Source organism: Oryza glaberrima, chromosome 11 (assembly GCF_000147395.1).
Source record: "Oryza glaberrima chromosome 11, OglaRS2, whole genome shotgun sequence".
Taxonomy (NCBI): domain Eukaryota; kingdom Viridiplantae; phylum Streptophyta; class Magnoliopsida; order Poales; family Poaceae; genus Oryza; species Oryza glaberrima.
This window is the reverse complement of record NC_068336.1, coordinates 26,311,100-26,337,200: the sequence shown is the minus strand read 5'-3', so window position 1 is coordinate 26,337,200 and position 26,101 is coordinate 26,311,100. Positions and strand designations below refer to the sequence as shown.

The 26,101-nt window shown below is 45.8% G+C and overlaps 4 protein-coding genes and 1 long non-coding RNA gene across 5 annotated transcripts; 3 read left to right on the top strand and 2 right to left on the bottom strand.

The window, feature by feature from the left end:
- Nucleotides 1–545: 545 nt before the first annotated feature.
- LOC127754915 (uncharacterized) lies at nucleotides 546–7,053 on the top strand. The gene is made up of 4 exons (XR_008012917.1): nucleotides 546–750; nucleotides 3,365–3,431; nucleotides 6,092–6,384; nucleotides 6,455–7,053. It is a non-coding gene; the product is annotated as an uncharacterized LOC127754915 (long non-coding RNA).
- Nucleotides 3,441–6,666, bottom strand: LOC127754914 (laccase-22). The gene is made up of 6 exons (XM_052280521.1): nucleotides 6,493–6,666; nucleotides 6,198–6,349; nucleotides 5,660–5,904; nucleotides 5,444–5,575; nucleotides 4,392–5,318; nucleotides 3,441–4,308 (listed from the first exon to the last, which is right to left on the bottom strand). The coding sequence occupies exons 1-6, from the start codon at nucleotides 6,664–6,666 to the stop codon at nucleotides 4,178–4,180; spliced, it is 1,761 nt and encodes a 586-aa protein (XP_052136481.1). The 3' UTR covers nucleotides 3,441–4,177.
- A 9,362-nt stretch (nucleotides 7,054–16,415) lies between the features above and the next one.
- On the top strand, nucleotides 16,416–18,583 carry LOC127754431 (protein OCTOPUS-like). The gene has a single exon (XM_052279956.1). The coding sequence runs from the start codon at nucleotides 16,985–16,987 to the stop codon at nucleotides 18,128–18,130; it is 1,146 nt and encodes a 381-aa protein (XP_052135916.1). The 5' UTR covers nucleotides 16,416–16,984; the 3' UTR covers nucleotides 18,131–18,583.
- Nucleotides 18,584–18,806: 223 nt separating this feature from the next.
- Nucleotides 18,807–22,445, bottom strand: LOC127754432 (mitochondrial uncoupling protein 1). Its single transcript, XM_052279957.1, has 9 exons — nucleotides 22,112–22,445; nucleotides 21,780–21,989; nucleotides 21,613–21,691; nucleotides 21,402–21,535; nucleotides 21,212–21,310; nucleotides 21,015–21,119; nucleotides 20,306–20,380; nucleotides 19,237–19,323; nucleotides 18,807–19,140 (listed from the first exon to the last, which is right to left on the bottom strand). Exons 1-9 carry the CDS (start codon nucleotides 22,190–22,192, stop codon nucleotides 19,105–19,107), a joined length of 906 nt encoding a protein of 301 aa, XP_052135917.1. The 5' UTR covers nucleotides 22,193–22,445; the 3' UTR covers nucleotides 18,807–19,104.
- Nucleotides 22,446–23,094: 649 nt separating this feature from the next.
- LOC127754433 (uncharacterized) lies at nucleotides 23,095–25,674 on the top strand. The gene is made up of 3 exons (XM_052279958.1): nucleotides 23,095–23,377; nucleotides 23,472–23,577; nucleotides 25,361–25,674. The coding sequence occupies exons 1-3, from the start codon at nucleotides 23,191–23,193 to the stop codon at nucleotides 25,440–25,442; spliced, it is 375 nt and encodes a 124-aa protein (XP_052135918.1). The 5' UTR covers nucleotides 23,095–23,190; the 3' UTR covers nucleotides 25,443–25,674.
- Nucleotides 25,675–26,101: the final 427 nt, after the last annotated feature.

Below are 26,101 nucleotides of genomic sequence, written 5' to 3'. Positions count from 1 at the left end.
TGTATAGGATGTGTGAAAAATAACTTAGCAGAAATTCATGTATCTCAAAGAGATAGTATGAAAATTCATGCATTTCATGAATTTGGGACGGAGGTTGTATGAAATATTTTGTAAAATTCATGTATTTCAAAGGAGGTTGGATGAAATAACTTCGAAGAAATGTACAATTACAAGAGACCAAGGAATAAAGCTATGATGTACAACTTTATAGAAAATTTCCTTGGTAGTATAGTTCATCTCATAGAAATTTTTTATAGAAAACGTTATATTACAATGGCTTTACTCCTAAGGCCTTAAAAAAATTTGTGTACATAATTTATGAACAGTGCTATATGTACTTTAAAAAGTTCATACAAATAAAGTTTTCAACCATTTAATTTAATTAGTAGGGATTTATATAAAATAAAGACCGAATGACAGGTGCTACATCAACCTTTGTAGAAACATTTATAGGAAAAGGTTTTGTGTATAACTTTTCCCAACATGTAAAATCATTCTAAAAGTTTTTCCTTCAACCTAATGAGGCCTAATCATTTTGTAGGTGAAGCCCAAGCCCAACGTGCGACGGGCCTGTTTGGGAGGCCTACGATCCAATCTCGGAGCATTCCCAGGCGACCGAGCCGGCGGCGACGGCGGCGGCGGCGGCGTCGGTGTCGTCTTGCCCCCAGACGCCCAACACCTCGACTGCTCCAGGGCGCGTCGTCCTCAACGACGGCGCCTTTGCACTTCTTCTCCACCTTCCTCCTCCAGGTCCGTCTTGTTTCTGCCTTTACTGGTCATCCTCTCAGATCAAGATTCGTCCTTAGCTAAGTATTGAAATTTCGCCTTAATTTGGTGTGCGATTATTTCCGCCTAAGATTAGATTAGATTGTGACATGACTTGTGCCTTCCACTCCTGTCATCCTCTTAGATTAGATTGATTTAGTATTTTCGTTCATAATTCGGGATAGTTTCCTCGATCTGTAAATATTTTAATTGATTTGTCTGCAATGTTGTGAAAATCTTGCTGAATGCATGGAATCTTCATGCAAAATACTAAGATATTGATGTGGCAACTTGCCATCCCTAGACCAACTAGTCGACTAGCCGGCCACCTTTGTGAACAATGGTTGGTAATACGATTTAACTGTCTTCTATTATTGGGGACAAATAAAATACCTTTCTTCTCTAGCTATGGGTTTTCCTGAACTTGAGTATCTAGTAGTCTACGCATCTTACACCACCAACACCGCTCTAGAGTGTTTCATGATATACAGCAATAAGCTCTACGGTTTCCGCTTTTGTATCACTTGACAGATGCTGCTTGGTAATGTTGGGGAAATCTGAAAGTAGGCTGCTGTGATTTGCATGAGACTGTCCTGATTTGCAGAAGCCCGGAATTGACAAGTAACTTTAGCACTGCTTTAGTGAGGTACAGAATTCATACCTCCCAGAATGGAGGTTGTTGATTCAGAAAATGGTAGTCAAAATGCAGTAGAGTGTCAAGCTCAAATACTTGCACATTACTGCCTTTCTGGTACGAGGTTTGATAAGATCGTCCAGAAAATGTTGTTTCTCTGCATCCATAAACGCCAGCCAGGTCACTTCTGGAGGCTCATACTGGCCGTTGCCGACGTTTTATATAAAGAAGGTGTCTCATTTTAAGGAGTAAAAGGTACCAAACCTTACCGTGCCCAGTTAATCAAAGAAAACTGAGTGAAAACCAAACCTAAAACAACACATCAATAACTAACCTAACCTAAGCTACCACGATGGAGCCCAACATGAGGCATCAGCACCGAGCTTGCCATAGAGACGACACAGTAGCTCACACGTGTTATCGTTGCCAAGCTTGCCACCCAAGCGACGCAACAGCTCCGACTTCACTGCGATGTTACCCGAACGCCAAAATGAACAAACCGATTCGACACCCACGAAGGACATCAGCCCAAGCTACCAAGGAGCCACTTCTACACACACAGCTAGCACCAACAACCCTATATAGAGATTGCAGTGCGCCATTGTTCTACTCGGCAATAACCAAAAATGATGGTCACCTGCCGCAGAGCAAGACACAAAACCAACGACGAAGGCCTCGTCAAACTCTCTAGGCCTATAGAGCTTCGGAGCCGTTGCAGGAGTCCACCAATGGTCACCGTTGCACGCGGAAGGTTCTTGGTGCTAGGAGGGCTCAACGCCATAATAACGCCTCCAAGAAGCGGAATGGCACCTAATGGTGTCGTCGTCGTCAAGATGGCCCATGGCCTAGCAAGGCTTTCGCCAACGATTCCCAATCAAAGCCCCAAACAACCATCATACACAATGAAACGACCGTCACCGGACCACCGCGCCAACCCTTCAACGTCCAAGCCCAATCCACCACCCCGCAGCTCAACCTGGCTCGCACCGCCATCCCCACGACCAAAACTGAAGCACTTGGGCCATAGAAGGGGATGAGCCCTGTGGAGAAGAGGATGCTTGGCCGGCAATAGAGAACAAACTCTCCACCTTCTAACCGCTTCCTTGCTTGCTGCCATAAGCCGCTGAGGTCACCACGGGCGGCCGACCACCACCGCTTTCGACCCGTGTCGCCGTTCGCGGCCGCCCGGCTGACCATGCATGACCCTCGTCGGCCTTCTCGCGTAGGTCACTGCTGGCCTCCTTGCACCGTGGGCCACAGCCTCACGCCGCGTCAGTTGTGCCTCGCCAGCAATGGCCATGCATCGCTCCAGCTAGATCCATGTGCCGCCGGCCGCTGCCTTGCACACCACCATCCGCCACCTCACACGCCGTCAGTTGCGTGGCCTCCAACACCTGCCGACGAGCCGTTGTTGTCGCCGGCTCTGACCAGATCTGGCAGGAGACACCAGATCCGGCCACGCGCCACCGGTCGCTAGAGCCCGCTCCCAAAGTGCCACCGGCTCTCCCTCTTTGCCTCCCGGTGCTGCGGCGGCTGTCCCCGAGGCCATGGGATCAGGCCTCAGACCTCCGGGGGGAGAGGGAAGGCCCCGCTGCCGCTGTCCTTGCAGTTGCATGGTTTTCTGGCGGCTTGCTCAGGCGGCAGTGAGGTGGAGAAGGGAGGAGGTGGTGGGTGGCAGCAGGGGAGGGAGACATCGCCCATGTCGCCCAATCCTAGAGCGACGCAGGGGCGCAAATGGATGGTCTCTCCTCTGTGCTCTTCTTCCCAGGTTAAATGTTCTTTTCCTGCTTTGTGCAGTATGAAAATCGGAACAGTTTTCCTCAAAAAGAAAAGGAGAAAATTTGAACATATTTTGGTATGACATCATATTACAGTATTTTTCTGTTGCAAGTGTTCATGTACCAGCTTGTTTCAGCGTGATTTTTCTTGTCAATTGCTAAACAATTATTTCTTGGATACTGACAGCATATCTCAATAATTCAGTTGCTGGGGAGTACCACATGCATCAGATGCCGTGTTGGCACATTGTAAGGTATATTCAATGCCTGTTCCTAACATTTACCAATTCATTAGTGACTACTTTGGTATTATGGCTAGTACGTGATTACTATTTGTGTTGGACATAATACTACAAGTTAGAAGATAATAGATATCCATCACTTGTTTCTTGGAAGGTTTTTCTAAGAAAATCTAGAAACTAGGGCTGCTTAATATAGGGGTCGTGTGGAGGCTCAAGCTGGGTCAAGCCTGGCCCGAGAGGCATGGCGAGGCTGGCCTGGTATTTTTTGGATTGAGCTGTCGGTGAACAGGTTTACAGTAACTTAAAGTACTAAGCTGGATCTAGTACTAAATAGACTATACAGGGGTGGGTCCAGCCAGAGAAGATAGGGAGTACTGGATAGGTGTTAGAAAGGAGGAGATAGCGGCGACATATTTCTAAAATTTGGTGACTGAGATACTTTAAGGCGGATTCATCTTTCTCTAATTCTCAACAAACATTCAATTCATGAGGCATGCCAACATATACATTTTCATTAATTGAAAAAGGGGGAACAAGTTGGTCATGGCAAGAGCTAATTACAACCTGAATGCCCTGTATGCACTATCTTTGGTAAACAAGCCCAAAAAAATCAAAAAGGAGAAAAAAATGTGTGGCAAGAGTCAAGTAGTAGCACATGGTAGAAATCACCGTTGATTCTTTCCGTACATCGGACCAAAGCCAATTACCCTTCTTGTAATAGGCTCCTCTCCGTGGGGGCAGTTTTGAATCCCATGTTGTTAACACTGCGGAAGATCTTTGGGTGGTGGAATCAGAGTCTCACTAGGTCTCTTTCCATTATCCACCACAAAGGCCATCTTGAGTCCCCATGATGTGTGCACCTCGAAATGACAATGCATAAACCAAACACCTGCAATATAACAGCTCAATCAATGTGTCTGGAAACAGAAGGGGTTATTTATCTTAAAAAAACATAGGTTTTAAAATCAATACCTGGGTTGTCTGACCTAAATCTGATTGCCGTCCAACCACCAGTAGGAACTCCAATGGTGTTCCTCTCGATGGGGTCGATGAGGTTGAATGTAGAAGGGGAGGTCCTGGGGTTGTAGTTCCCGACCCCTTTCCCAACCACAAAAAAATTAAAGCCATGTAAATGGATTGGGTGGCTTTCTGGTGATATGATTCCCGTATCCTGGAGTACAACCTGCACTGAAGCATTGTATGGCAGCCTGTAAACCCTGGTTCCATTCATGGTTTGAAGGTTTTTGGGACCACTTCCTGTATAGTTGAACTTGTGCAGTGGGGTTGCTGGGAAGTCTTCTGTGAACACTCCTGGAATGTTGTAATAGTGGGCTTGAAGAATTGGGGTTGATGGCATGATGAACGTCACGTTGTTGATTGTGCCCACCACCCTTGTCCCATTGATGCAGCTTGGACATGGATTGACACCTACGCCAACGGTAAGGAGAAGGGAGTTGTCTACTGTCTGTGGCACATTGGCTGGGTACTCCTTGGAATTGAGACTACGGAGTGAATCAGTAAATTTTGATACGATATGGGTGGCATTTTGTGGTGGTGGCTTGACGAGAGTGAGGGATGCCATGCTTGACGAGACTGTGTTGGCGTAGTGCAAAGTAGCGGTGCCTGTTTTGTTGTCAACCTGCACGGGCGCATCCATGAAGGGGGAGACTGAGAGAAGGTAACGGCCAGCGCCTTGGTTAGCTCTAACAAGGACGTTGGTGGTCTGGCCTGGAGTGATGAGCAGGGTATCGGTCTTAAATGGCTTGGTATAGACTGCATCAACCTCAACCACAGTTAATTCGTGCCCAGCAACCTTGAAAAACAGGTCATCATTCAGTGCAGCGTTGATGATCCGGAGCATGTATGTTTTGCCATTTTCGACGCTGAGCTTGAACCCATCTGTGCATTGTATTGCAAGCATACATCAGGAAATCGTTAGGTCTTTGGCTCAGTTGTAGGACTAGCACATAGTTAGCCATAACATGCACTGTCTGTCTCGTGTTCATGTAGAGTAAGAGTATTACCTTGTGAAGAAGCACACTCAGACAGCGGACCAGGATGACCATTGATGGTGTGTGAATCAGAAATATTGGGTCCCACTCCTAGCTGCATGGCCTGGTTAATTACAGTTTCTGTGTCCTCTTTCCACCATTCTCCTGCATGCAGCACATGATAAATTAAGTGCTGGATGCATCAAGATGTAGAGAAGCAGCTATATATATGTGTGTGTATATATATACCTAACACGATAACAGCCTCCTTGTGAGGTGCAGGGAAGGGGTAGGGCACGCCAAGCTTTGGAAGGATGACGATAGCACCATGGACGGTAGCCCTTAGCCAATTGATGTGAGCATGCCAGAGGAGTGTGCCTCGTTGCCCTGTTATAGTGAAATTATAGAGAAAGCTGCTTCCTGGCTGTATTGGGCACTGTGTTATGTAAGCTGGCCCATCGTACCACCCTGTCCGGATCTGCCTTACCCCGTGCCTGATTAGTATGACATGCTTGTTTATCAAGTTATACACCAAGTGTATTTTTGTTGCATAAATGGGAACAATAACTAGCACATTTCTGTTTTCTGTTCAACAGAGAGGATCTAATGCAAGCTATACATACTTTTTACCTTTTATCTAACACAGCATGATATTCTCCTTTTCTTTTTGGGTACTTACAGAGAGCAAAGGAGCCTTGAGGTGGTGATTCAAATTGTGGTGCAAATTACACGTGGAGTTGAAGCATATGCATGGAGTTGCCATGGGCTAGCTAGCTAAGCTGCTTACCAGTGGATGGTAACATTGTGAGCTACATGATTGACGACCTTGACTAGGACATTATCGCCTTCTCTTGCATACAGGGTTGGCCCCGGGAACTTGCCATTGACAGTGAGGATAGGCTTGGTTGAGCAAAGCCGTGTCATGTTCCGCATGACCACCTGCACAAGACACAGAAAAGACAGACAAAACCGTGGTAATAAACCATCTTGCCATTTCTGCTGCAACCTGTATATGTATGTGACAATTGCGATGCATGCTTGCAGTTATCATGCGGCAAAGTTTGATGACGATATATCCTCACATTGAACTTGTAATGCCGGGTGATGGCGTGGGCGCTGAGAGCCTGAAGCAGGAAGCAGGCGGCCAAGAGGAGCAGGGTGAGCCGGCGTGACTCCGGCAGGACGGCCATGTTTGCTGCGTGACCAGCGGCAGGGGAAGGAGAACTAAGAGCTGGTGAGAGTGCAGTGCAGTGCATGGAAATACGGAGGTAACGAATGCTTATAATGGCGCACTGGCTAGATAGGAGGGAATGGGCGGTGTTGGGTTTTTAGCTGCCATGTCGTTTTAAAATTTTGTTGGGGAAGCCTTGCTTAACAAGGCTAGGAACCTTCTGATTCATTTACTTTCACGACCATTCGCCTAAATTTTACCAGCCCAATCCCAGCTGCTGCTGCTTCTGTACATGCCTGATAGTGCATTCCTTCAGTACCACATAAAGCTACCTACCCGATTACTCCACTATGCTGCCGCACCCAGTTTCTGGCTGTTCATACTTGGTGAAACCTTCACTTAATTAGCTATACATACACTCTTGTTTGATGCATACTCGTACAAATTAATATTCTTGCTGCGTTCATATATATATATGTCCGTCCTTTTCTATAGGTTGGCTGGCACTGGCAGGCTGATTCTAATAGAATTTGCAGAAATATATATGCACTTACAACCGACATCCATCTGGGGTTTGGTTCCGAGTGCTTGTCCTCGATCACTTAACAAAACAACCACTTGCCCAAGCGATCACTTAACAAAACAGCTACTTGCCCATGCAGTTGCCTTATATCAGTTTATCTATCAATAATCCGGCATGTTCCTCCCATCAGACTGAAGAGTACTCCATGTTCCGTCTACTAGTCATGTAGACATTCTCCATCGTGTCCCTGTCTGTCAGTCATATGTACAATTGCAGCAACCACACCTATAAAACGCTTGGCCTACACAATAGGAACTATAATGATTACAAGTTCCTAGTACAACTGTACAAGGGTCCACAAAATAGCATCTAAATTACATTTTCCCTTAAAGATAGTATCCTAGTCAAATATTTACATATAACGAATATGACAAATGAGCTAACCGATCCTAAATGGTTAGTGGCAATTGCAAAATCTTATACCAGTGCATGTCTATGCGTTGGCTTGCTCATAGCCCACAGTATAAATATGCGTCGGTTTATCATAAATATTTGGCTTTTATGACAACATTCGCTGAAACATTTAAAATTGCTTGCTCATAGCCCACAGTATAAATATCCGTCGTTTTATCATAAATATTTGGATTTTATGACAACATTCGCTCAAACATTTAAAATTTCAACCTAATAATTTCTCAAATGCTTAGTTTTGAAATATAAGAAACAGTGGTAGCTCAACATTCAGCTGAATATTAGATTTTATAAACTTATTCTACTACTATAAAATTGATGCTCAAAAACTTAAAAAGTTTGGTCGAATCTTATCCCAAATGCTAGATATTTATGACTTGAGAGAGTAAAAATAAAGACTCGATGGTATTTTCAGTTGCATGTTTTATTTACCCTTTTATTTAACACAAATCCTCAATAGGATCTACATAGTGTGATCTATCTAATTAACAGTCAGATCATTCTAATTAATATAGTAAACATAGATCTAGCTATTTCTTAGAGTGCTCACCTGTACAGTTTTGTTATTAGATGTTGGCGTTTGGAAGAGCTTGTGCACACGATTAATAGTGGGGACTTAATTGGAATGGGACTTTAGATAATATAATTAATTTTGACCTTTGCTTAAGAAAAAAGTTGTAACTAATTATTATAGAAGTTGCATGGCAAACGATTGCGAATTATAAAATTACAACTTAAGTAAAAATAAAAAACTACTTAGAGTACCATCTTAAAATAAAGATTATTTCCATATAGAGTGGTGAGAATATGCATAACCATTGTTTTTTCCCAATACCTTGCAAGTTATATTGTCTTCCGCAAATCGAAAACGGAATCACTGAAATCAACTGTAGATCATTTTGTCCATTGAATTTCTCACACATCATCACCGGTGACTAACGTCAAACCAAAATAGAAGATAACATCGAAGGGTAATTGAGCAGTGAATCAATCATTCGCCAAGATCTTACCACCGTCATAGCCATTGAAGCTAATCCAACACAAAGGACACCCACCAGCAATAGAACCTCCAATGCGACGCCTCTAAAATGGTCATGCCATCTATGATATCATCATTGCTATTCCGTACAATTTGAACTAGGTTTTTACCCAGAGTCTTTCACCCAAAGAGTCTACCCCTAAACACGATGAGAGGAAGGGAGCGTCAGTGACATCGCCTCAAGGAATGTGTGGTGCTCACAGGCATCACCGGTGTGGGTGCTCCCAGCATTTAGGGCCTCAGTTGTATATCCACGACGATCTAAACTTTGACCTCCTCAGCGTTATTAATCATCTCATCCTTTTCAGTTTTTCTCCTCGCAGAAATGGGCAATACTTTAGTTAATTCAATCTCTTGGACGATGTAATGAGTTGGGTACTTGGGTGTCTGGAGGGAGTTCAATCACGATGGTGTAAGTGGTGCGTGCGCTTCAGCCACCTGAATATTGATGGGACCTTTTTCATTTTTCTTGAACCATTTAGAGTAACAATTGGACCATATCACCATAAGCATTAGTTAGATGCGCTGATCAAAGTCCGTCAGATTCATCATGCATTGGATTAGATTAGATTAGATGGTATATTGCCATTGCAACCTTTCCCTTTGCATGTAGTTGAGGGGTGCCTGTCTAAGGTAGCTAAGGAGGAGAATAAGATCGATGTTGATGCAGCCAGCTTCGCACAAGCATATATTTGCAAGACAATTCGGATTGATTCAAAGCCAAGCTAGCTAAGCTAACCCATGTCCACCTGGCTTGGCTAAAATGGCTTCTACAATATGCACCAAGAAATTAAGCCAACACCACCCATCTCTATCTCCATTTGCCTTTTATTACACATTCGCTAATCAGTGTTCAATGTGTTTTCTTAATAATAGATATTAAACCTGTCCTTAATTTGCTTCAACAAAATCTATAACCACTATAATGTAGAGGCCGAAATGACATCCAATATACTCCTTAGAAAATGTACTACTTCAGATGGCGGCGGTCCGCGCTAACACATGGACATCACATTGTGTGCTTCTTCAGCATTGGCATGTGGGTTTGCACGCAACTAATTCGTATCATGCACACTTCGGAGAGACCCCATCAGGATGCACGCATGCCGATTTATCCTAGGTTTGACAGGCTAGTTAGGACATCATCCAATATTGCAGGGACTAGTGATGACAAAGAATAGTGGGTTGGAAAGGTAAAATATAATATAGGATAAAAGAAAAGGTAAAACTAGAATGATTCTTGATATATTCATTTTGGCTCAATTGAATTACCCATGATCTTTATAAAGGGGTTGATCTTGTGTAAACAAAACCTTTTCATATTATATTAGGTTTAGAGATGTATTAGAACTCGAGAAAATCCTAGACCTTAAGAAAAGGAATATGAAAAAGAACAAATTATACATAGACAGTTGGACTCATAGTCTGTTGATAAGACTATCGACATATAGGTCAATATTTGATCAGACCGACTATCCTAACACCTCCAATCAGCTTTTTGCGTGAAGGCTCTTATCCCTATCTAAATTTAGCCTAAATTGGGTCCAATACCAAATTTAACTGTCAACATCTTACATTGTTTTCATAGTGCATAACATAGATAGATGACCTTGTTAGGTAAACTATAGTGGCAGTACCGCTTGGTACGACTTGTTTGGGACATGTGTAGGCGACATTGTTCATGCATACATACATACATGTGTAAAGGATTTTGCATACTTATAAAAGATTTCTTTTTTGGCTTCAATTTTTTTAGAACGGCTCCAAATAGGGCCCGCTAGGTCTAATTGTTTGGTAGCAACTAAGACTCAAACACACAATAGAGGAACGAATCTGAATAAGTTGCAGGCGCTATTGTGACTTGCAACTTAGGCAGTAGCAGTTCTCATCAAGGGATGCAAATCGGATTGTCCAGACAAACGAGTTGCATTGTTCTTTGTTCCATAGCAAAAACACTGTAGCATGGAACATTGATCATACTGTTACTGTAGCGCTAGATATGAACCGTTAATCATGGAAATGGATGGCTGAAATTATATGCAGTCCTTAAGTTGCAATTACAATTGTAAGTTTGTACCTGCAAACGATCTCAATCCTAGAAGAACATACAGTTTTGTGGATGTATCGCCCGTTCCGTCGTGGCGCCTAGCGGGAAAACTCTCTTAAAAACCCTAATTGTGAAATCTGTTTCCTTGCTTGTTGTCTACTGTCCGTGCCATCTCAGATCTCAAATCCCCAATCTATCGTCAAGTTCAATCCCGAATCCAAATCCTTCCCAAGTCAAATCCCTCCGCAAAAGTCTATTTTGCCTCCCTCGGGTTCGATGGGCCGAATCCCTCTCGGCCCATCTCCCCCTCCCTCCCCGGCTCTCTCTCTCTCTCTCCCTCTCCCCCGCTCTGCCCGCGCGCTGCGCACGCGTGCGTGTGAGCCGCGCCGAGCCGAGCGCCCCCGCCCTCGTTGCCACCTCCCGCCGACGCCGCCCAAATCGCCGCGCCGCCCGTTGCTTCCCGCGCGCGCGCGCGCCGTGGTGGCCGACCGCCTGGTCGTCGCCGCCGTCAGCCTCTGCCGCGCCTGCCCCGCGTCTGCCGCCGAGTCGCCGCTCCACTCCAAAATCAGTCCGCCCTCATCGCCGTTGTCATCGACTCGGCCCCGCCACTCCCCGCGCGTGCCTCCAAGGGACGGAGGCAGAGCCCTCCGCCCCCTCTGCCGCGTCGCCTTCTCTCCCTCTTCCTTTTCCCGAAGTGGCAAGGAGGCAAGCCCCCTTTCCCCTCCTCCTTTTCCCCTTTTCTCTCCCCGCCGGCGTCATCCTCCCCCCACCTCTGCACCGCTTGACCGCTCGCGCCACCCGCCTCATCTCCTTGACCGCCCCAAGGTCGGTTTCCAAACCGACATGGCCATCCTATAAACCCAGGCGCCCTCCCTTCCTTTTCCCCTCCCAAATCTTCCCCGTTTTCGCCCGCGCCATTGCCGTCCCTCTCGCCGACCGCCGCCATCGCGTGTGCTGGAGGAGCCGGCACGAGCAAGGACGTGGAAGGGGACTCCGGGCGCGCCCTCTTCTTCCTCTTCCCTGGCCCGAGGCCGGAGAGATCACTCCCGTGCCGTCGGCCTCTCGTCACAGCGCCCCACCTCGTCGCGGTAGTGTCGCCCTCCGTTCTCCCTCCTCGTTCCATATCCCTCCCTTAGTTTTCGGTAGTAGCATGCATAGCCTCCCCGTAGCTAGCCGCCGCCGCCCCGACTGCTGCCGTCGCTCGCCGTGTGCTCGCCGCCGTCGCCGCCCGAGCTCAGAAGCACCTCTCGTCGCCGGCCTCCCTCGATGCGATTCCTCCTAATCCGACGCTAGCAACGGATTCCCGTAGCCACGTAGATGCTCTCACCGCCGGGAATCGGCCCCTCGTGACCTCGTCGCCGTTTCCCCCTTTTCTCTCCGCCGGTATCCGCCGCCGCAATCCGCTGCCGTCGAGCATCCCCCGGCGAATCCGAGCCGTTGGCTCGTCTCCCCTCGTCCTATGCAACATCCCGGTGTGCTTGCCTTCGCCTGTATCGCCATGGTTCACTCCGCCGCTCGCCGCTGTCATCCGCCGTCCGTTCCGGCCGGCGTCGTCGTCTACCTCCCGCCGGTCCGCGTGGCTGCCACGTAGGCGCCACGTCGGCGCCACCTCGGCCGCGACCGGATCGGCTGACCCGGCCAGCCGCTCCCTCCGTTTCCCTCCCCATGCGCGCGGTCCACCGCGAGTCGTGAGGCTGCGCGTGGGCCCGCCGCACCGCGTCCTCCGCGAACCACGCGCATGCGCCGCGCCTCCCTCCCCAAACCCTAGCACGCCCCGCGTGCACCTCGCTCACGGTGAGCCGAGTCGCTGACAAGTGGGTCCCACCCAGGACCACGCGGGATGGACCCGGCCCACCGGCTCTCTCTCTCCTCCTCCGCCCGCGCGCGCCTTGGGCCGCCCTCTTGGGCCGGCCGGACCATTAAGCTCGGCCGAGCCGCCCCTTTCTCTCGGGCCGCGCCCTAGCCGCCCGAGGGAAGTCTAATTTCCCTCCCTCCTTCTTTTCTTTTCTTTCCTTTTTTAAAAAGGGTTTAAATAAATCCTTTTTCCTTTAGACCAAAAATCCAATAATCTTAGAAATTCAATATCTTCCCAACCGTAAGTCCGTTTGACTCCGTTCAACTTCCAAAATTCCTCAAATCTCGAGATCTATCTAAAGGCACGTTTAAAGGTCAATAATAGGGCTTTATTTTCGCCGTTTGTTGAGTTGTCCTGTTTCGCGTGTAGTTTCGAAGCCCGAAGACCCGCAGTGCGAGGATTTCGAGGATCAAGCTCAAGATCTCGAGCAAGGCAAGCCACCTTTGAACATCTTGAGCCTATATTTGAACTTAGTTATGTTGCTTGAAAAATATTATGCATTGATAGGGTTGCACTTAATCTGCTTGTCCCGTCTGCAAGGCAGTTTGGCGGACCTACCTTGTTAATTGTTATATCATGTTCCCTTGTAACCATCTAGTTGCGCTTCGGTAATCGTGCACTCTGTACGAGCATCGACGGTCGCCTTCAAACTTAAAATCTGAGAAACATCTTGGATAAAACTTGGGTTTTCCAAAAGATTTGGAAAATCCGACACCTGGGTCGGTGCTTGCGAACTAAATGAATTTCCAAAATCGCGGACCGGGGAACGTACCGGGTGTACGGTTTCCCGCTCTTGCACTTAAGGACCGTTTCCTTGGAATTTCATCCGAACATAAGACAAGTACGACCATATGGGTGGAATGGGACACCCCTAGCTGAGTAACTAGCTAAACGGGGGAGCCATGATGCCAAGAGACATGTGGATTCAACGGGGTGGTGTCGGGGAGAACCCCCGGGTTTCCTGGCACAGTATGGTCTGGGACCTAATCTGGTGTTGGTCTGGGACCCCTCTCGTTGGCATATGGTGAACCTGTGTCGGCTTTCGAAATGCCTTGTCATGAAAGCCTTAAGGTCTCTAGTCATGGCCGTTCTGCACGGGCTGGATGATCCGGGTTAGTAATGTCGTGTGGGTAAAGTGTACCCCCTCTGCAGAGGTTATTAAACTATTCGAACAGCCGTGCCCATGGTCATGGGCGGATGGGCGGTGATTCCTAGCGTAGTTTTGTTTGACTACTGCCTTGTGAAATTTGTTGTTGAGGAATGGGTTTGATGTTTGGAAAATCTACGGCTGATGGGATCAGCCAGGCCCGGGTGGCCGTTTGAAAGCTGTTGGCCGGGTGCCAATCTTGTTCAATTCAAAAGACTGATACATTGCACATACTCCGACCGGACGAGACGCACTGTCTCATCCATGTCGTTTGAGAAGCACTCACTTAGTTGTTTCAGAAAAGAGTTCAAATAAAATCAATTGCAAAAACAACAGCCTTTCCTTGAAGCCTGCATTAAACACTTATTTCCCGTACTCACCCTTGCTCTATATAAATAATCCCCCCCTCTCAGTTGCTGAAGAAGATGAAGCAGATCCCGCTGACGAGTTTTTCCAGGAGCAAGCCGGCTACGATGAGTTTTAGGGTTTCGGCTTAGTTCCCAAGTCGCGCCTGTGATGTGTGGTCCAAGTCTTGGCTTCCGCTTCCCTTTTGTAATGCAGTTGTGAGCTCGGGATCTGTCCGCAGCCCAACATGACTGTACTCCTACTCTATAATAAAGAGACCTCTGTTGCTGTGATATTCTGTCTTCCTGTGATACCAGCACTGTTTCCTGGGACTGGTATCGATTAACAGGTTAATTTGGAGCGTCACGGGCTAGTTCCTCTCGGGACTAGTTCGGGGCGTGACAGTGGATGGTCCATGAAACACCAACTGCTAGCTAAGGTGATGCAACATAAATTTTCCACACTTCCAAAGGGAGTGTTTTAGAGGAGAGGATTGGAGAAGAAACTTAAAACGAGCTGAACCATTAGTGTACGATTAATTGAGTATTAATTATTTCAAACTTGAAAATGGATTAATATGATTTTTTAAAGCAACTTTCATATACATGGAAAGGGGAACAAGGAGAAAAAAAGGAGAAGAGGAGAAAGCGGCAGCGACAAGAAGGAGGCGGGGTAGAAGAGGAGTCTACCGACGACCAGATTTGGGAGCACCGTTGTTGGAGTCGCCGCAGATCCAAGCCGATTTGCACTATAGCCGAGTTTGTCGTGTGAGGTCTCCGCCGCTCCATTCACCTAGGGCTTGCTCGCTACCACCGAGGTCTTCGCGTCTATTGTGAGGCGCCTTGTCCAGGTTGTTAGCCGCACACTTTCACTTTGTCTTCGGGGTCGCTGACCTGAGGTGCCGGCTGGTGGTGGAGGGAGAGTGGTGCTTGAGGCGTCAGCCGACGGTGGAGGGAGGGAGAGTGGCGCCGGCCGGTGGTGAGGGCTAGCAGCGAGGGAGAGGGGAATGGAGTGAATGAGATGGGAAGGGGTAACTTTATTTTTGTTACTGTTTTTGAGGTGTTTGGTGTAAATATTGTAGTTCCCTACAAATTATCAAAACATAAGGACTAAAATAGAAAATGATAAGAGCTGACATGCAAAATCGAAGTCACAGCTTGAGCTACTTTGCATTGTGGGAGAGGGGGTGTGGTCTCAGTCTATGTGGCACATTCTCTCATCTAGAGACATGGTGTGTCCCGCATTGTGAATGGCCTTAGTATCATTGTTGTTGGTAGGTGCTGATAAAAGTATGAGCAACAAGAATTGTGCAGTAGCATTTCTCCTTGTCAGATGATCGGAGCCATCCATACTGACATACTCCAATTGTCGGTTCATCACCGTCACTTTGTGCAACCCACTGTTTGTTTAACAATGGCTTGTTAACATTGTTGAGTCATGGGGAAAAATGTGAGAAGCATATATCAGGTATCATGTGAGAGGCATTTAGGGCGTGTTTGGTTGCTGCCCTCGTCTGAGCGCTATCACTCAGGTAGGTCGATCTAGCCGCAGGTGACCGGAATCGAACGCCTGAGATCGACGCCTGAGTCAGGCGTGATTCCCAGGGTAGCATCCAAACACGCCCTTAATTTCGTGCACAAGTGTGTGTATACAAGCGGGAGATACCTAGAATATAATGTGACATTACCTAGTTTATGAATCTAGATATGAGCATGTCAGAATCACAGTAACACTAGCAATATTTTAGGTTGGGACGGAGGTAATTAATACTAGTACTTTTCTTTTCCTTGTAGATGCTTTGCTTTCAGATTTTGTTCAATTGATAATTGGAGGCACCATTGCCTGGCTATGGGCAATTACCAATTTACTGGTAATGCAAGCATATGTACACTACGATACGAGTACGACGAGTGGCTAAATGATGAAGCTCAACGGTACGTACGGTAGACAGCAACGCACATTAATTAGGTTAATGTACTACTACATCCATTCTAAAAATATAGCTAGCTAGTATATGATGTGTCATATTTTATATTAGATAGCTATATTTTAGGATAGAGAAAGTACTAGCTAGTATATTCATCCAAAATCCTACCTACAGTATTTATTGGGTTATTCTCTGTCCAGTGTATAAGTAGAAGTGATTAGTATATATGGTATGGATGGATAGGGTGATGAAGGAGAGGAATCGAAGTTGGGCATGCGTGCGTGGAGATCCATGATGCAGTGCACCCCCGTAGTTTGTTAGTAATAATTAATTATGATGGCAAGTGCATGGCATGGAAGGGGCCGGTCCATTGATAATTCGACATGATCCAGCTAATAATCTGCATGCTACACCCACACATATGACATGATATGATGCATCAATTTCACCTACTAGTGCTAAAACCACACACAGCTCGATCGATAGATGAGATCAAAGGGGTAAGATGGGTTGTACTAACTAGTAGTAATATACGTAAGTGAGCGAGCGAGCGAGCGAGTATACGTTGGAAATCAAAAGTTGTAAAAGTAAAAGCAAAGCTAACACTGCAATCCAAAACAAAGAAGAAAGAAAAAAAATGGTGGTACAGTTATAGGAATGCGGAGCTAAGCTAGCTAAACAAGCATGGGGTCCAGTGAAGTCCAAGGAGGCAGAGGGTGGGGAAAGAAGAGAAGGATTCAGAGAAGGGAAAAAAGCAAAAGAGAAAGGGAAAAAGGGAAAAGAAGAAGCAGCAGCAGCTCAAGACTCAACTCAAGTAGAAGAAGAAGAATAGGGAGAGAGAGAGACCATCGATCGATCTGTCTCTTTTGCCTGCTCTGCTCCTCTTGTTTTCTTTTGCCTTGTTTGCCTCCTCTGCAACGAACGCAGACCTAGCAGCATGCATATTCAGTCAAGAGTTTAATTGCAACAAGAAGAAGAAGAAGAAGAAGAAGAAGAAGAAATCTACTACTAGTCCAGTTGCAGTTGCAGAGGCATATTGTGGTTGGATAATGGAGGATGAGACGGTGTCGGTGTGCGGGCTCCACCCGGGCGTGGCGGTGACGGGGTTCTGCCCGGCCTGCCTCCGCGACCGCCTCGCCGGCCTCCATCCGCCATCCGACCTCCGCCGCTGCAAGTCCTTCTCCTACTACGCCCGCTCCTCATCCTACATGGAGCCGCACCCGCAGCAGGATGCTCTAGTCCTCCCCGATGCTGCTGATGCTCCAACCAACACCAAGCCCGCCTTGGGCTCCCTGGGCAAGCGCTGGCAGGAATGGCGTCGCAAGTCCAAGCTCAAGCACCACCACCCGCCCCCCGCCACCGCCACCGACCCCGCGCTGCTGGCCCGCCGCTCCTGCGACGCTTTCTCCACCCGCACCATGCTGGACGAGCCCCGCGCGTCCTACCATCCCACGCTCTTCGTTCCACGCTCCGACGACCAGATCCCCGTGGAGGAGGAGGAGCGAGCTTACGTGCCCGGCGGCTCCGCCCAGACAAGGGACTACTACCTCGACTCCTCCAGCTCCAGCAGGAGGCGCCGGAGCGTCGACCGCAAGTCCTCCTCCGACGCCGGCGACCAAATCCCCAGGATGGTGGCCGCGGCTGCCAATGCCAGGGTTTCACCGGCCACAGAGCTGTACCACCAGCCCCACACGTTCCACTATCACCAGCCAAGCTTCGAGCCGCCGCCATTATTGGCCCGGGAACGACAAGAGGCAAAGAGCAAGCCTAAGAACAAGGGGATCAAGGGGTGGAGCATCTGGGGCCTCCTGCACAAGAAGAGCAGCACCACCAACAGTGTGGGTGCCACTGCCAGTGCGTTCGCCGGCGAGGCACGGGCGGCGCCACCGGAGCTCCGGGCAAGGGGTTACGACGGCCAGATGCTCCGGTGCAACAGCAGCGTCAGCGCAAGAAGCTCATTCAGTGGAATTGGAAGCTCATTTAATGGCGGCAGGTTGGGGATGAGGAGGGCAGATGAAGTTTTGCTTGAGAGGAATTTCAGCGCCAGGTACTCTTCGTCTTCCTCCTGCAGGTATCAGTTTCACAAGGATGATTACTCCAACTCCATTGCCAACAATTCTGGAGCTGGAGCTGGAAGCAGGCCTCCTCGTTCCTCCACCTTGCCGAGGACCTCACTTGGACTCTACTACTACTGAACTCAATTTTATTATTATTACCCTTAGCCGCCCTAAATCTCATCAATCAAAAATTATTAGTGTGCATAGCATAGCAGCTTATATATACTTGTTGCAGTTTTACAACTCAACTGGTGATTGCCTCCACCACGTACGGGTGCATTATACCTTACTTAATTTACACTAGTACACCCTTTTGTTTATTAATCTCCTCCAACCACGACATATGCATGTTTCTTCTTTCATCCATTCAGTCCCAGACTCAAGCCTGTCTCATAATCTCATATGCTTCAAATCAGCCATGTGTTGGATTGAAAAGAAAAACGCTTTTCCCTTCATCAGTTTGTAAGGCTCCTTTTCTTTCATATACTGATATACAACTATGCAATGAAGCTCATGGTTTAGTGCCATTTTTCATGATTTGTGCAGTGAAGACTGAAGAGGCAACAGAAGAAACATAATTCATGGCTTCCAGGAAATATAAATACTCTCTATATTTCACAGTATAAAAGCTATTGCTCACGCTTTTCAAATTATTTTATGGTTTTCCGGAAAATTTGCTTGATCCCTCAGACCTCAGTTCAGTGCAAGTGAACGGTGTTCATTCACCGCAAAGCAAAATAAGCAGTGAATGCCAGTAAACCAACATTTTACGATGTAGACAACAGAGAACCAACCAGGCCATATTCCAATCGGAAAAGAAAAAAAAAAGTCTCAACCGAGCTCAATTCTGCAGCTCATCTTTCATCATTCCACAAATTGAGAGGTTCTCCACAAAAAAAAAGGCACTACACCAATTCTGTCAGGGGTCATGCAAAGGCCCGCTAAGATTTATTACTCAACAGCGTTCTCACAATTGAGCATTCAAGTTTCTTCCTTGTTCCCCAATTCTCAGGGAGGATGTTAACCGTTGCTTCTTGTGTAAGAGAAGATTAAGAAAAAAAAATGTACGCATCCTCTTTTTCCACGATGGCAAAAACCATGTGTTATAATCTTCAACTACCAGGTTTCCTCACAAACAGCTTCTGGACCTGTTCAAGTAAAAACAAGGGGGAAAACAATGATATTAATAATGCGTACATCCCTGCACTTTTATCCAACAATATAGATTCAGATATCAGCTTTACCTGCTCCAGTGTCAAGAACATTATCACATTCCATGATCCCAGTCTAGCAAAGTTTGGGAGGAAGCCTTTGTAAAATGCCAGAGGTCCCTGCAGACAAAAACCCTCTATTAGCTACATGCTCAAAATGCATACAACAGTTGGCTGAAACGTAAACTGCGTTTTCCAGCTGCTAAGTCATTACAATTATAAGATTTGCACAGCACAGTTCAAAATGTGTGTTTGCACTTTGCAACACTGAAAGCTATACTGTGCACAAAGATGTCATTTACTCGAGCTGAATTGTGACAGGGTACATAAGACGATCATTCTCCTTGCTCAGCCAGTAACATAACAGTAACGGAGAAATATTTCCTGGACAATCACTCTCCTTGCTCTTCTACTCCTCCCCCCCTGTACCCCTTCTTCCTGTATCTTCCCCCATTCTCTCCTCTGATCCCCCCATAAATCCATATTTACTGTATCCCAACAACAAAATACTTGTGCTATCTGTAATATGGCAGAGAAGGTTTGCAATGGAACAGGGTGCATCTCTAGATTAAGCCTCACATGCAAAATTGTCAAGATCAATGGTAAAGGTGCTAGGAAGGAAATAAAAGACGATTCCAGCAATTCCTGCCGCTGGTTGGCTGCCCATGAAGATGGGCACTTACACAAGAAGTCCATGTCGCTACCAAGATGCACTTTAACATGATTGAACGAGATAACTTGTGCTGACCTGCCTTATAGAAATTCGGCCTAAGAACGTCCTGGTAGAAAAACTAGCTAAAACCACTAGGTAGCTGTCACTGTCATAGTGATAACCATAAAGAAGTCAGATTCCAACAAACAAGCTGGATCTGTAACCAGCGAATCATCTAAGTGTTCGTGTTCATTGCATTCTATTCTATGCGCTCAGCCAATATGAAATCAGGGTATGTTCATTGCATTCTATTCTATGCTTTCAGCCAATATGAAATCAGGGTAGCATATTCTATTGTATGAGACCTGGTAAACATCTACAAATATGTAAGAATGATAACACAAGATCTATTTACTAGTAACTCAAACAGGGTAAGGGAGTAGAGCATACATCATTCTTCAGCGTCTTCACGAAACAATCAATAGTACTTGTGTAGGCCGAGTCACCCATCATTCTTGACTTGACCTGTGAGAATGTGTTTCTTATCAGTCCAGGTACTAATATAGTAATATTCAGTTACCAAGAAATATACAGTAGTATACAATACATCCTTGATAATAACCACAAGAAATTAGGAATCTCCATTGCCGTACAAAGAATGCAACAGAATCTCCATACATGTGTAACAAGAGTCATATATGTCAACAAACAAGGGAACAGGCATGTGAGGAGCTCAGACACGCTATGTGTTAACAATGAAAGGCATAAATCGCGGAAGCATGCAATTCCCAAAGCCCGGACTATGAAAATAGCTAATGAGGCAATACTGTGGATTACACATCCTAAATATGTGAGGTGTACACTATACTAAATTTTCCTAGTTGGGACTTGGAATAGTGTGCCACACTGTTATATTCCACGATTTACAATAGAAACTTTGTTAGCAATATTCCTGATGATAGGGGCATTGACAGGGTACCAAAGAAGACTAATATCACCAATGTTTCATCAGGAGCAGATATACATAAGAAACTATTAAAGGAAAAGTATGTTTACAGTTAGTTGTGTAATAGAAAATTGCTAAAAATTCACAAACTGCAGTAGGGAGGCGACGAGGCGTACACAAGAAAATGGTTACTGAGCATAAAGGTCATCTCACCACATCCACTGGAGAACCAACACAGACAGCGAAGAAGCCCGCGCCCAGACCCGATAAGAGGTGAGTGACCACATCATCTTTGAACCCAGGAAGCTTCAAAATAGTCTGCAAGGCGAGGATAACAGTGTCATCTTTCCTGTGACGCGTGCGAACTGTGAAATTGATGGTACAGTCACTGCGAGAAACAAGGACGGAACCTGCTTGACTTGATCATAGCTGGCCAACTCGGCAGCATTGATGATGGCATTGCGCGCAACATTGGGTCCAATGCCAGTCCACAAAGCAGCAAACCCTTCCTGAGGATAATATAATAAAGATGTGAAGCAAGCAATGATGTGTTGGTATGGAACAGGCAAGCGCATGCGAAGAAAGAAGCAGAAGGTCAACCTGCCTAACAATCTTGGCATAGGCATCCATGGCCCCAGCATATCGGCGCGGGGCGCCGGGCGCCAGCTTGCCCTCCGCCTGAAGCCTAACCTTGACAAGGTCAGTGGGGTTGGCGATACTGATCGCAATGGCACCTGAGATGAGAAGAAGCAGCATATAACGGAGTGAGTACTAGTTGGGAATGGGAAGCAAAGCAGAGTTGGTAGAGTACCAGTGGTGAAGCCGGCAGCGATCTTCTTGGTGAGAGGCACATCCCCGACATGGTCTTTGCCAACGTAGAAGGATTTCACCTGCGTTGCGATTGCGAAGCGTGGGGTTGAATAATAGCGACAGGATGAAAAGGAAATGAGGGGAAGGAGGGGGGAGTACGGTACGGACGGGCTCGTAGAGGCCGATGCGGAGGCCGCCGTAGATGCACTGGCGGTGGAGTCCCGGGACGATGCCCTTCCAGAGAGCGGCGGCGCCTTCCTCGCGCGCGATGGTGGCGGCGGTGCCGAGGAGGCCGCGGTACTTGGGGACGGCATCGGCGGCCACGTTCTTCTGCAGCTGAAGCCTCACCTTGGCCGTATCCAGGGGGATCGTGCACACCTGCGGATCGGAACCAAATCATCGATCCGTCAGCTGGTTCCTTCTCGATCTACCTATAATAATGCTCTCTCTAGGAGGAGGAGAGGAGAAATCGGAGAAATCGAAGGGGATTGATTGGATACCTCAGCGAAGCATGCAGCGATGGCGCTTGCGGTGAAGCGGCCGGCGAAGGAGATGTCGGGCTTCGACCCGTGCTCCGGCATACCGGCGGCGGCGTTTGCGTTTGCGCCTGCGCTTGCGCTTGCTAGTGGGAAACCACGATTCGCGGACCCAACTCAACAACTCCCTACACCTTTATTTATTGTTTTTTTTGCTTTCGGTCGGTGTTTTGATTTTTCTGCACATACAAAAATGAGCAGGTTAATTATCTTCTTCTGCTAGTTTGGACATCTTTTTTTGCTTTGTTCCATGACTCGGATGCACATCACTAGACTAGTGGTAATGCAAATGACTCGGATTCGACTCATATACCTTCCCTCTACTAGTGTATATATAACATGTTAGCCTGATTTTCATTTCGTAAGGGATACGATGCTCTAGTCTTGATGTACAATAGGAATATCAATTAGGAATACGATGCGATACCTAACTACTATTAATACCAAATGCCTAACTAGTAGCAACTAGTAAGTAGTACCAAATGGGTATGCCTAACTAGAACCAAATGATGGGTGCTCGCATCTTTTATTAGAGTAAATTTCGCTATATTTTAATAAAATTTAAGACAGATTATTGTAAAACTAAAAATATATTAGCCATAAATTTATCACAAAATTACATGTTTAATACCATTAATCACAAAGCCTAAATAATTATAACCCCATAATATGTAATCAGTGATAACTTTATTATTAAATCTATAATTTTGTGATACTTAAGTTTTAAACCTCTTTTCTTAATAAACTTAGTGTTAAATCTTGAATCTATAATTTTCCAATGATAATTTGATAAAAGTATTTCTTTTGTCAAATTTACTATTTCCCCCCTTAGTTTTGGTGCCGAGCCTCCGCTACGCTTGGGCCGTTGGGCCTATACATGGAGACGGGCCCATATGCCTGGATGAGGCCCAACACACAAGGCCTGACCAGGCCTGGCCGTCATCTTCTTCTTCTCCGATCTCCTCCTCCTCCTGCGTGGCTGCGTCTCGCCTGGGACAAGAAGAAGAAGAAGAAGAATCGGAGGAAGAAGGGGGCAAGCTAGGATGCTGCGGAAGGGAGAGGCGCCGGGGCACCAAACCCCACCCCACCTGCACAAGGACGACGGCGACGACGACGACGACGCACCGTCCGGCTTCGTCAAGCTCATCAGCGCCGAGGGCTTCGAGTTCGTCGTCGACAAGAAGGCCGCCATGGTCTCCAACACGCTCCGCAACATGCTCACCTCCCCCGGTTCGTCTCCTTCCCCATCTATCGATCCGATTCGCTTTGCTTTCTCAAACCCTAGATTGCCTTGAATTATCCACCAAATCCAAATCCAACACAGGCGGCTTCTCCGAGACGCGCGAGGGCGAGGTTAGGTTCCCCGAGATCAGCACCCCCATCCTCGAGAAGATCTGCCAGTACTTCTACTGGTCGCTCCACTACTCCAGGTAAATCTCTCCACCTTTTCCACATGACATCCTCATTCAGTCCTCACACCACCCCTAATCCCATACTAGTCCTAACTTTTATGCAGTTGGATCTAGTTTGGATTAATCCTACCCTTCCAATGTCTATGGGCAGTACTATGCCAACAAAACCTTGTTTATGCTTGATACTCATTAATATCCATGGTTAGAGGCAGACAAGTCAACACAATAAATGATCGGATTGGTTACCATTCATGCAGCGAACAATTATACACATTCACCTATTGAATTTGATTTACTGTATACACGAGATTTATTGGACTGAATTTCGAGGATGTTGAAAGATTAAGTCTGCATTTCATCCACTTTTATTTCTCCAGTTTCAAGTATAAGTTTATTGATTCAATATATTTGATATTGTTTGAATTTCACCTAATCTATGTTCCACTACATTTAATTTATGATACTAATTTTTTTTCAACATCTATAGGTTCAAATGTTGATAAATTTCATGCTATTCTTTCCCTTAACTAATGTTTATACTTGATATAAGGGAATAAAAGTAAATGATCAAATTATATCCTTTTGAAAAGTATGATCCCCCGGAATTCTATGATGGGATGCTAATTTAGCATCTAATTACTTCCTTGTAGGTATGCTGTCAAAAGTTTTTATTGCCCCTCAGTGCTAAGTGATGACAACCTCCTATGCGGCTAATAGTCATATTAGCCATTGGATTATGTAGGATAAATGTTGTAAAATAACTTGGGAGCACCTTCAAAAAAAATCCATCCAGTTATCTTGTTTTTCAACTGCTCTAATCCTGCCTTCCTCTAAGACCCATCGGACTATGCATTAAGATATCCTGCTTTGAAAAGGGAAGCATAAACCTTTAGCATCAGCAGCTGCATCAATACTTTAGTCCCTTCAAAATTTATAATGATACATCTCATTTCAAAATCTAGAACTAAGCCTTGGTAGAGATAGTTGCCTGTGATATTTTGGACCAGGAACCTTCAACTACTATAAGATATATAAGCATATTGCACTCTCACGTTTGGTTGTTTGGAATTTATGAAACATGCAAATGTTACTTCAGAATACAATAAATAACTTACATACAGTACATTATTTTTAGCCTGTGTGCAGTGTATAAGGTTATCAAACATTTTAAAATTGTGGAAGGCATTATACACCTTTCAAATAATGGTGCACCAAAAGGTTGTTGTCTTCTTTAGGTAGTTTTATGGTTTCATGGTAGGGATTTAGCTTTGGTGTATCTCTCAATCCTGCACTACCCAATTAGTCAACTGGTTTTGTGATCGACTTTGTGGTTCATGTATTTTGTGGAGGCCTTTGTGATCCAAAACTATTAAAACTTGGGGCAGTTTCCTTAACTCATATATGCTTCTGAAATAACTCAAATAGCACATATGCATATCAAGTAGAATGCGATCTTGAGTGTTTTCTAGCTTATACTCTCCAGTCCAGATTTTAGATTTATGTTTTGGCATTGCCAAATTTTGGTGGAGATGGAGGTGTCTTGTAGGTTTCGATCTGAGTGTTTGGTATGCTACCAAAATGAGTCTTACATTTTTTTTTGTAGGGTAGAACAGAGAACCTAACCAGTCGTTTATTACTCTGATTCTGTCATATTTCTCTATCGATAGTCTAGATGTGTCTTGTATATTTTACTCAGGGTAACAAATGTTGTTTTAATATTTTACTTCATTCAAATTTAAGGCGCTCATGTTTAACGTCAACTGAAGTGACTCGGTTGTTGTTTTGTTTGGTTGGTTGATAGTGGGAAGGAGACATCTGAGTTTCAAATTGAACCGGAGATAACTCTGGAGCTGATGATGGCTGCAAACTATCTGGACACCTGATGAGATGAGGTGGAAGTGTTTTAGCAGGTTTTTTTTTGTTGTTGATAAGGAAGCAATCCCTTGGTTTGCATCCCCATTTGAGTGATGTAAACATTAGAGGATTGTAACTGTTGTGTTGTGTTGTAATATGATTATGTGGGTGCTTATGGAGGTATCCCTGAGACTTTGGATGGCAAAGGCCTTTTGTGTGCACAAATGGGTTTGTTACATTACAGGAATGGACATTCAAGTTGGGGGCCGGCTTGGTATGTTTTTTTTTTTCTATGGTTGGGCGAGATGGTGGAGGCGGCAGCGTGCAGTGGCAGAGGAGATTAGAGTAATACGGAGAGAGCGTGGGGACTAATACAGACTGTTGAAATGTGAGGGGCAGATTTTTATTTATATTCCTAGCAAGCAAAGCTGATAATAAAGCGATTAGTTGATATGAGAAAGAGATAGTATAGCGTAGCAGCAACTATAATATACTATATAATAATAATAATAATAATAATAATAATAATAATAATAATAATAATAATAATAATAATAATGGGTAAAACATGGATCGAGATTTGGATGGACCTACAGTATATATCACCTATGGGCCATGTGCGAGCATCAGTGTTCAGATCGCACAGAGTACACTTGATAGACTTTTAAAAAGAAAATATACAGACACG

What these genes read in the sequence shown, in the direction of transcription:
- LOC127754432 (XM_052279957.1), bottom strand. Translation starts at nt 22,192, where the DNA reads ATGCCGGAGCACGGGTCGAAGCCCGACATCTCCTTCGCCGGCCGCTTC. An exon ending in GCTATGATCAAGTCAAGCAG is followed by an intron (nt 21,120 to 21,211) that starts GTTCCGTCCTTG and finishes CTCGCCTTGCAG; the next exon opens with ACTATTTTGAAGCTTCCTGG. An exon ending in TTGGTTCTCCAGTGGATGTG is followed by an intron (nt 20,381 to 21,014) that starts GTGAGATGACCT and finishes ACATTCTCACAG; the next exon opens with GTCAAGTCAAGAATGATGGG.
- LOC127754914 (XM_052280521.1), bottom strand. Translation starts at nt 6,666, where the DNA reads ATGCACTGCACTGCACTCTCACCAGCTCTTAGTTCTCCTTCCCCTGCC. An exon ending in CACAATGTTACCATCCACTG is followed by an intron (nt 5,905 to 6,197) that starts GTAAGCAGCTTA and finishes CATACTAATCAG; the next exon opens with GCACGGGGTAAGGCAGATCC. An exon ending in GGAGGCTGTTATCGTGTTAG is followed by an intron (nt 5,576 to 5,659) that starts GTATATATATAC and finishes TGCTGCATGCAG; the next exon opens with GAGAATGGTGGAAAGAGGAC.
- LOC127754431 (XM_052279956.1), top strand. Translation starts at nt 16,985, where the DNA reads ATGGAGGATGAGACGGTGTCGGTGTGCGGGCTCCACCCGGGCGTGGCG.
- LOC127754433 (XM_052279958.1), top strand. Translation starts at nt 23,191, where the DNA reads ATGCTGCGGAAGGGAGAGGCGCCGGGGCACCAAACCCCACCCCACCTG. An exon ending in CAACATGCTCACCTCCCCCG is followed by an intron (nt 23,378 to 23,471) that starts GTTCGTCTCCTT and finishes AATCCAACACAG; the next exon opens with GCGGCTTCTCCGAGACGCGC. An exon ending in TGGTCGCTCCACTACTCCAG is followed by an intron (nt 23,578 to 25,360) that starts GTAAATCTCTCC and finishes GTTGGTTGATAG; the next exon opens with TGGGAAGGAGACATCTGAGT.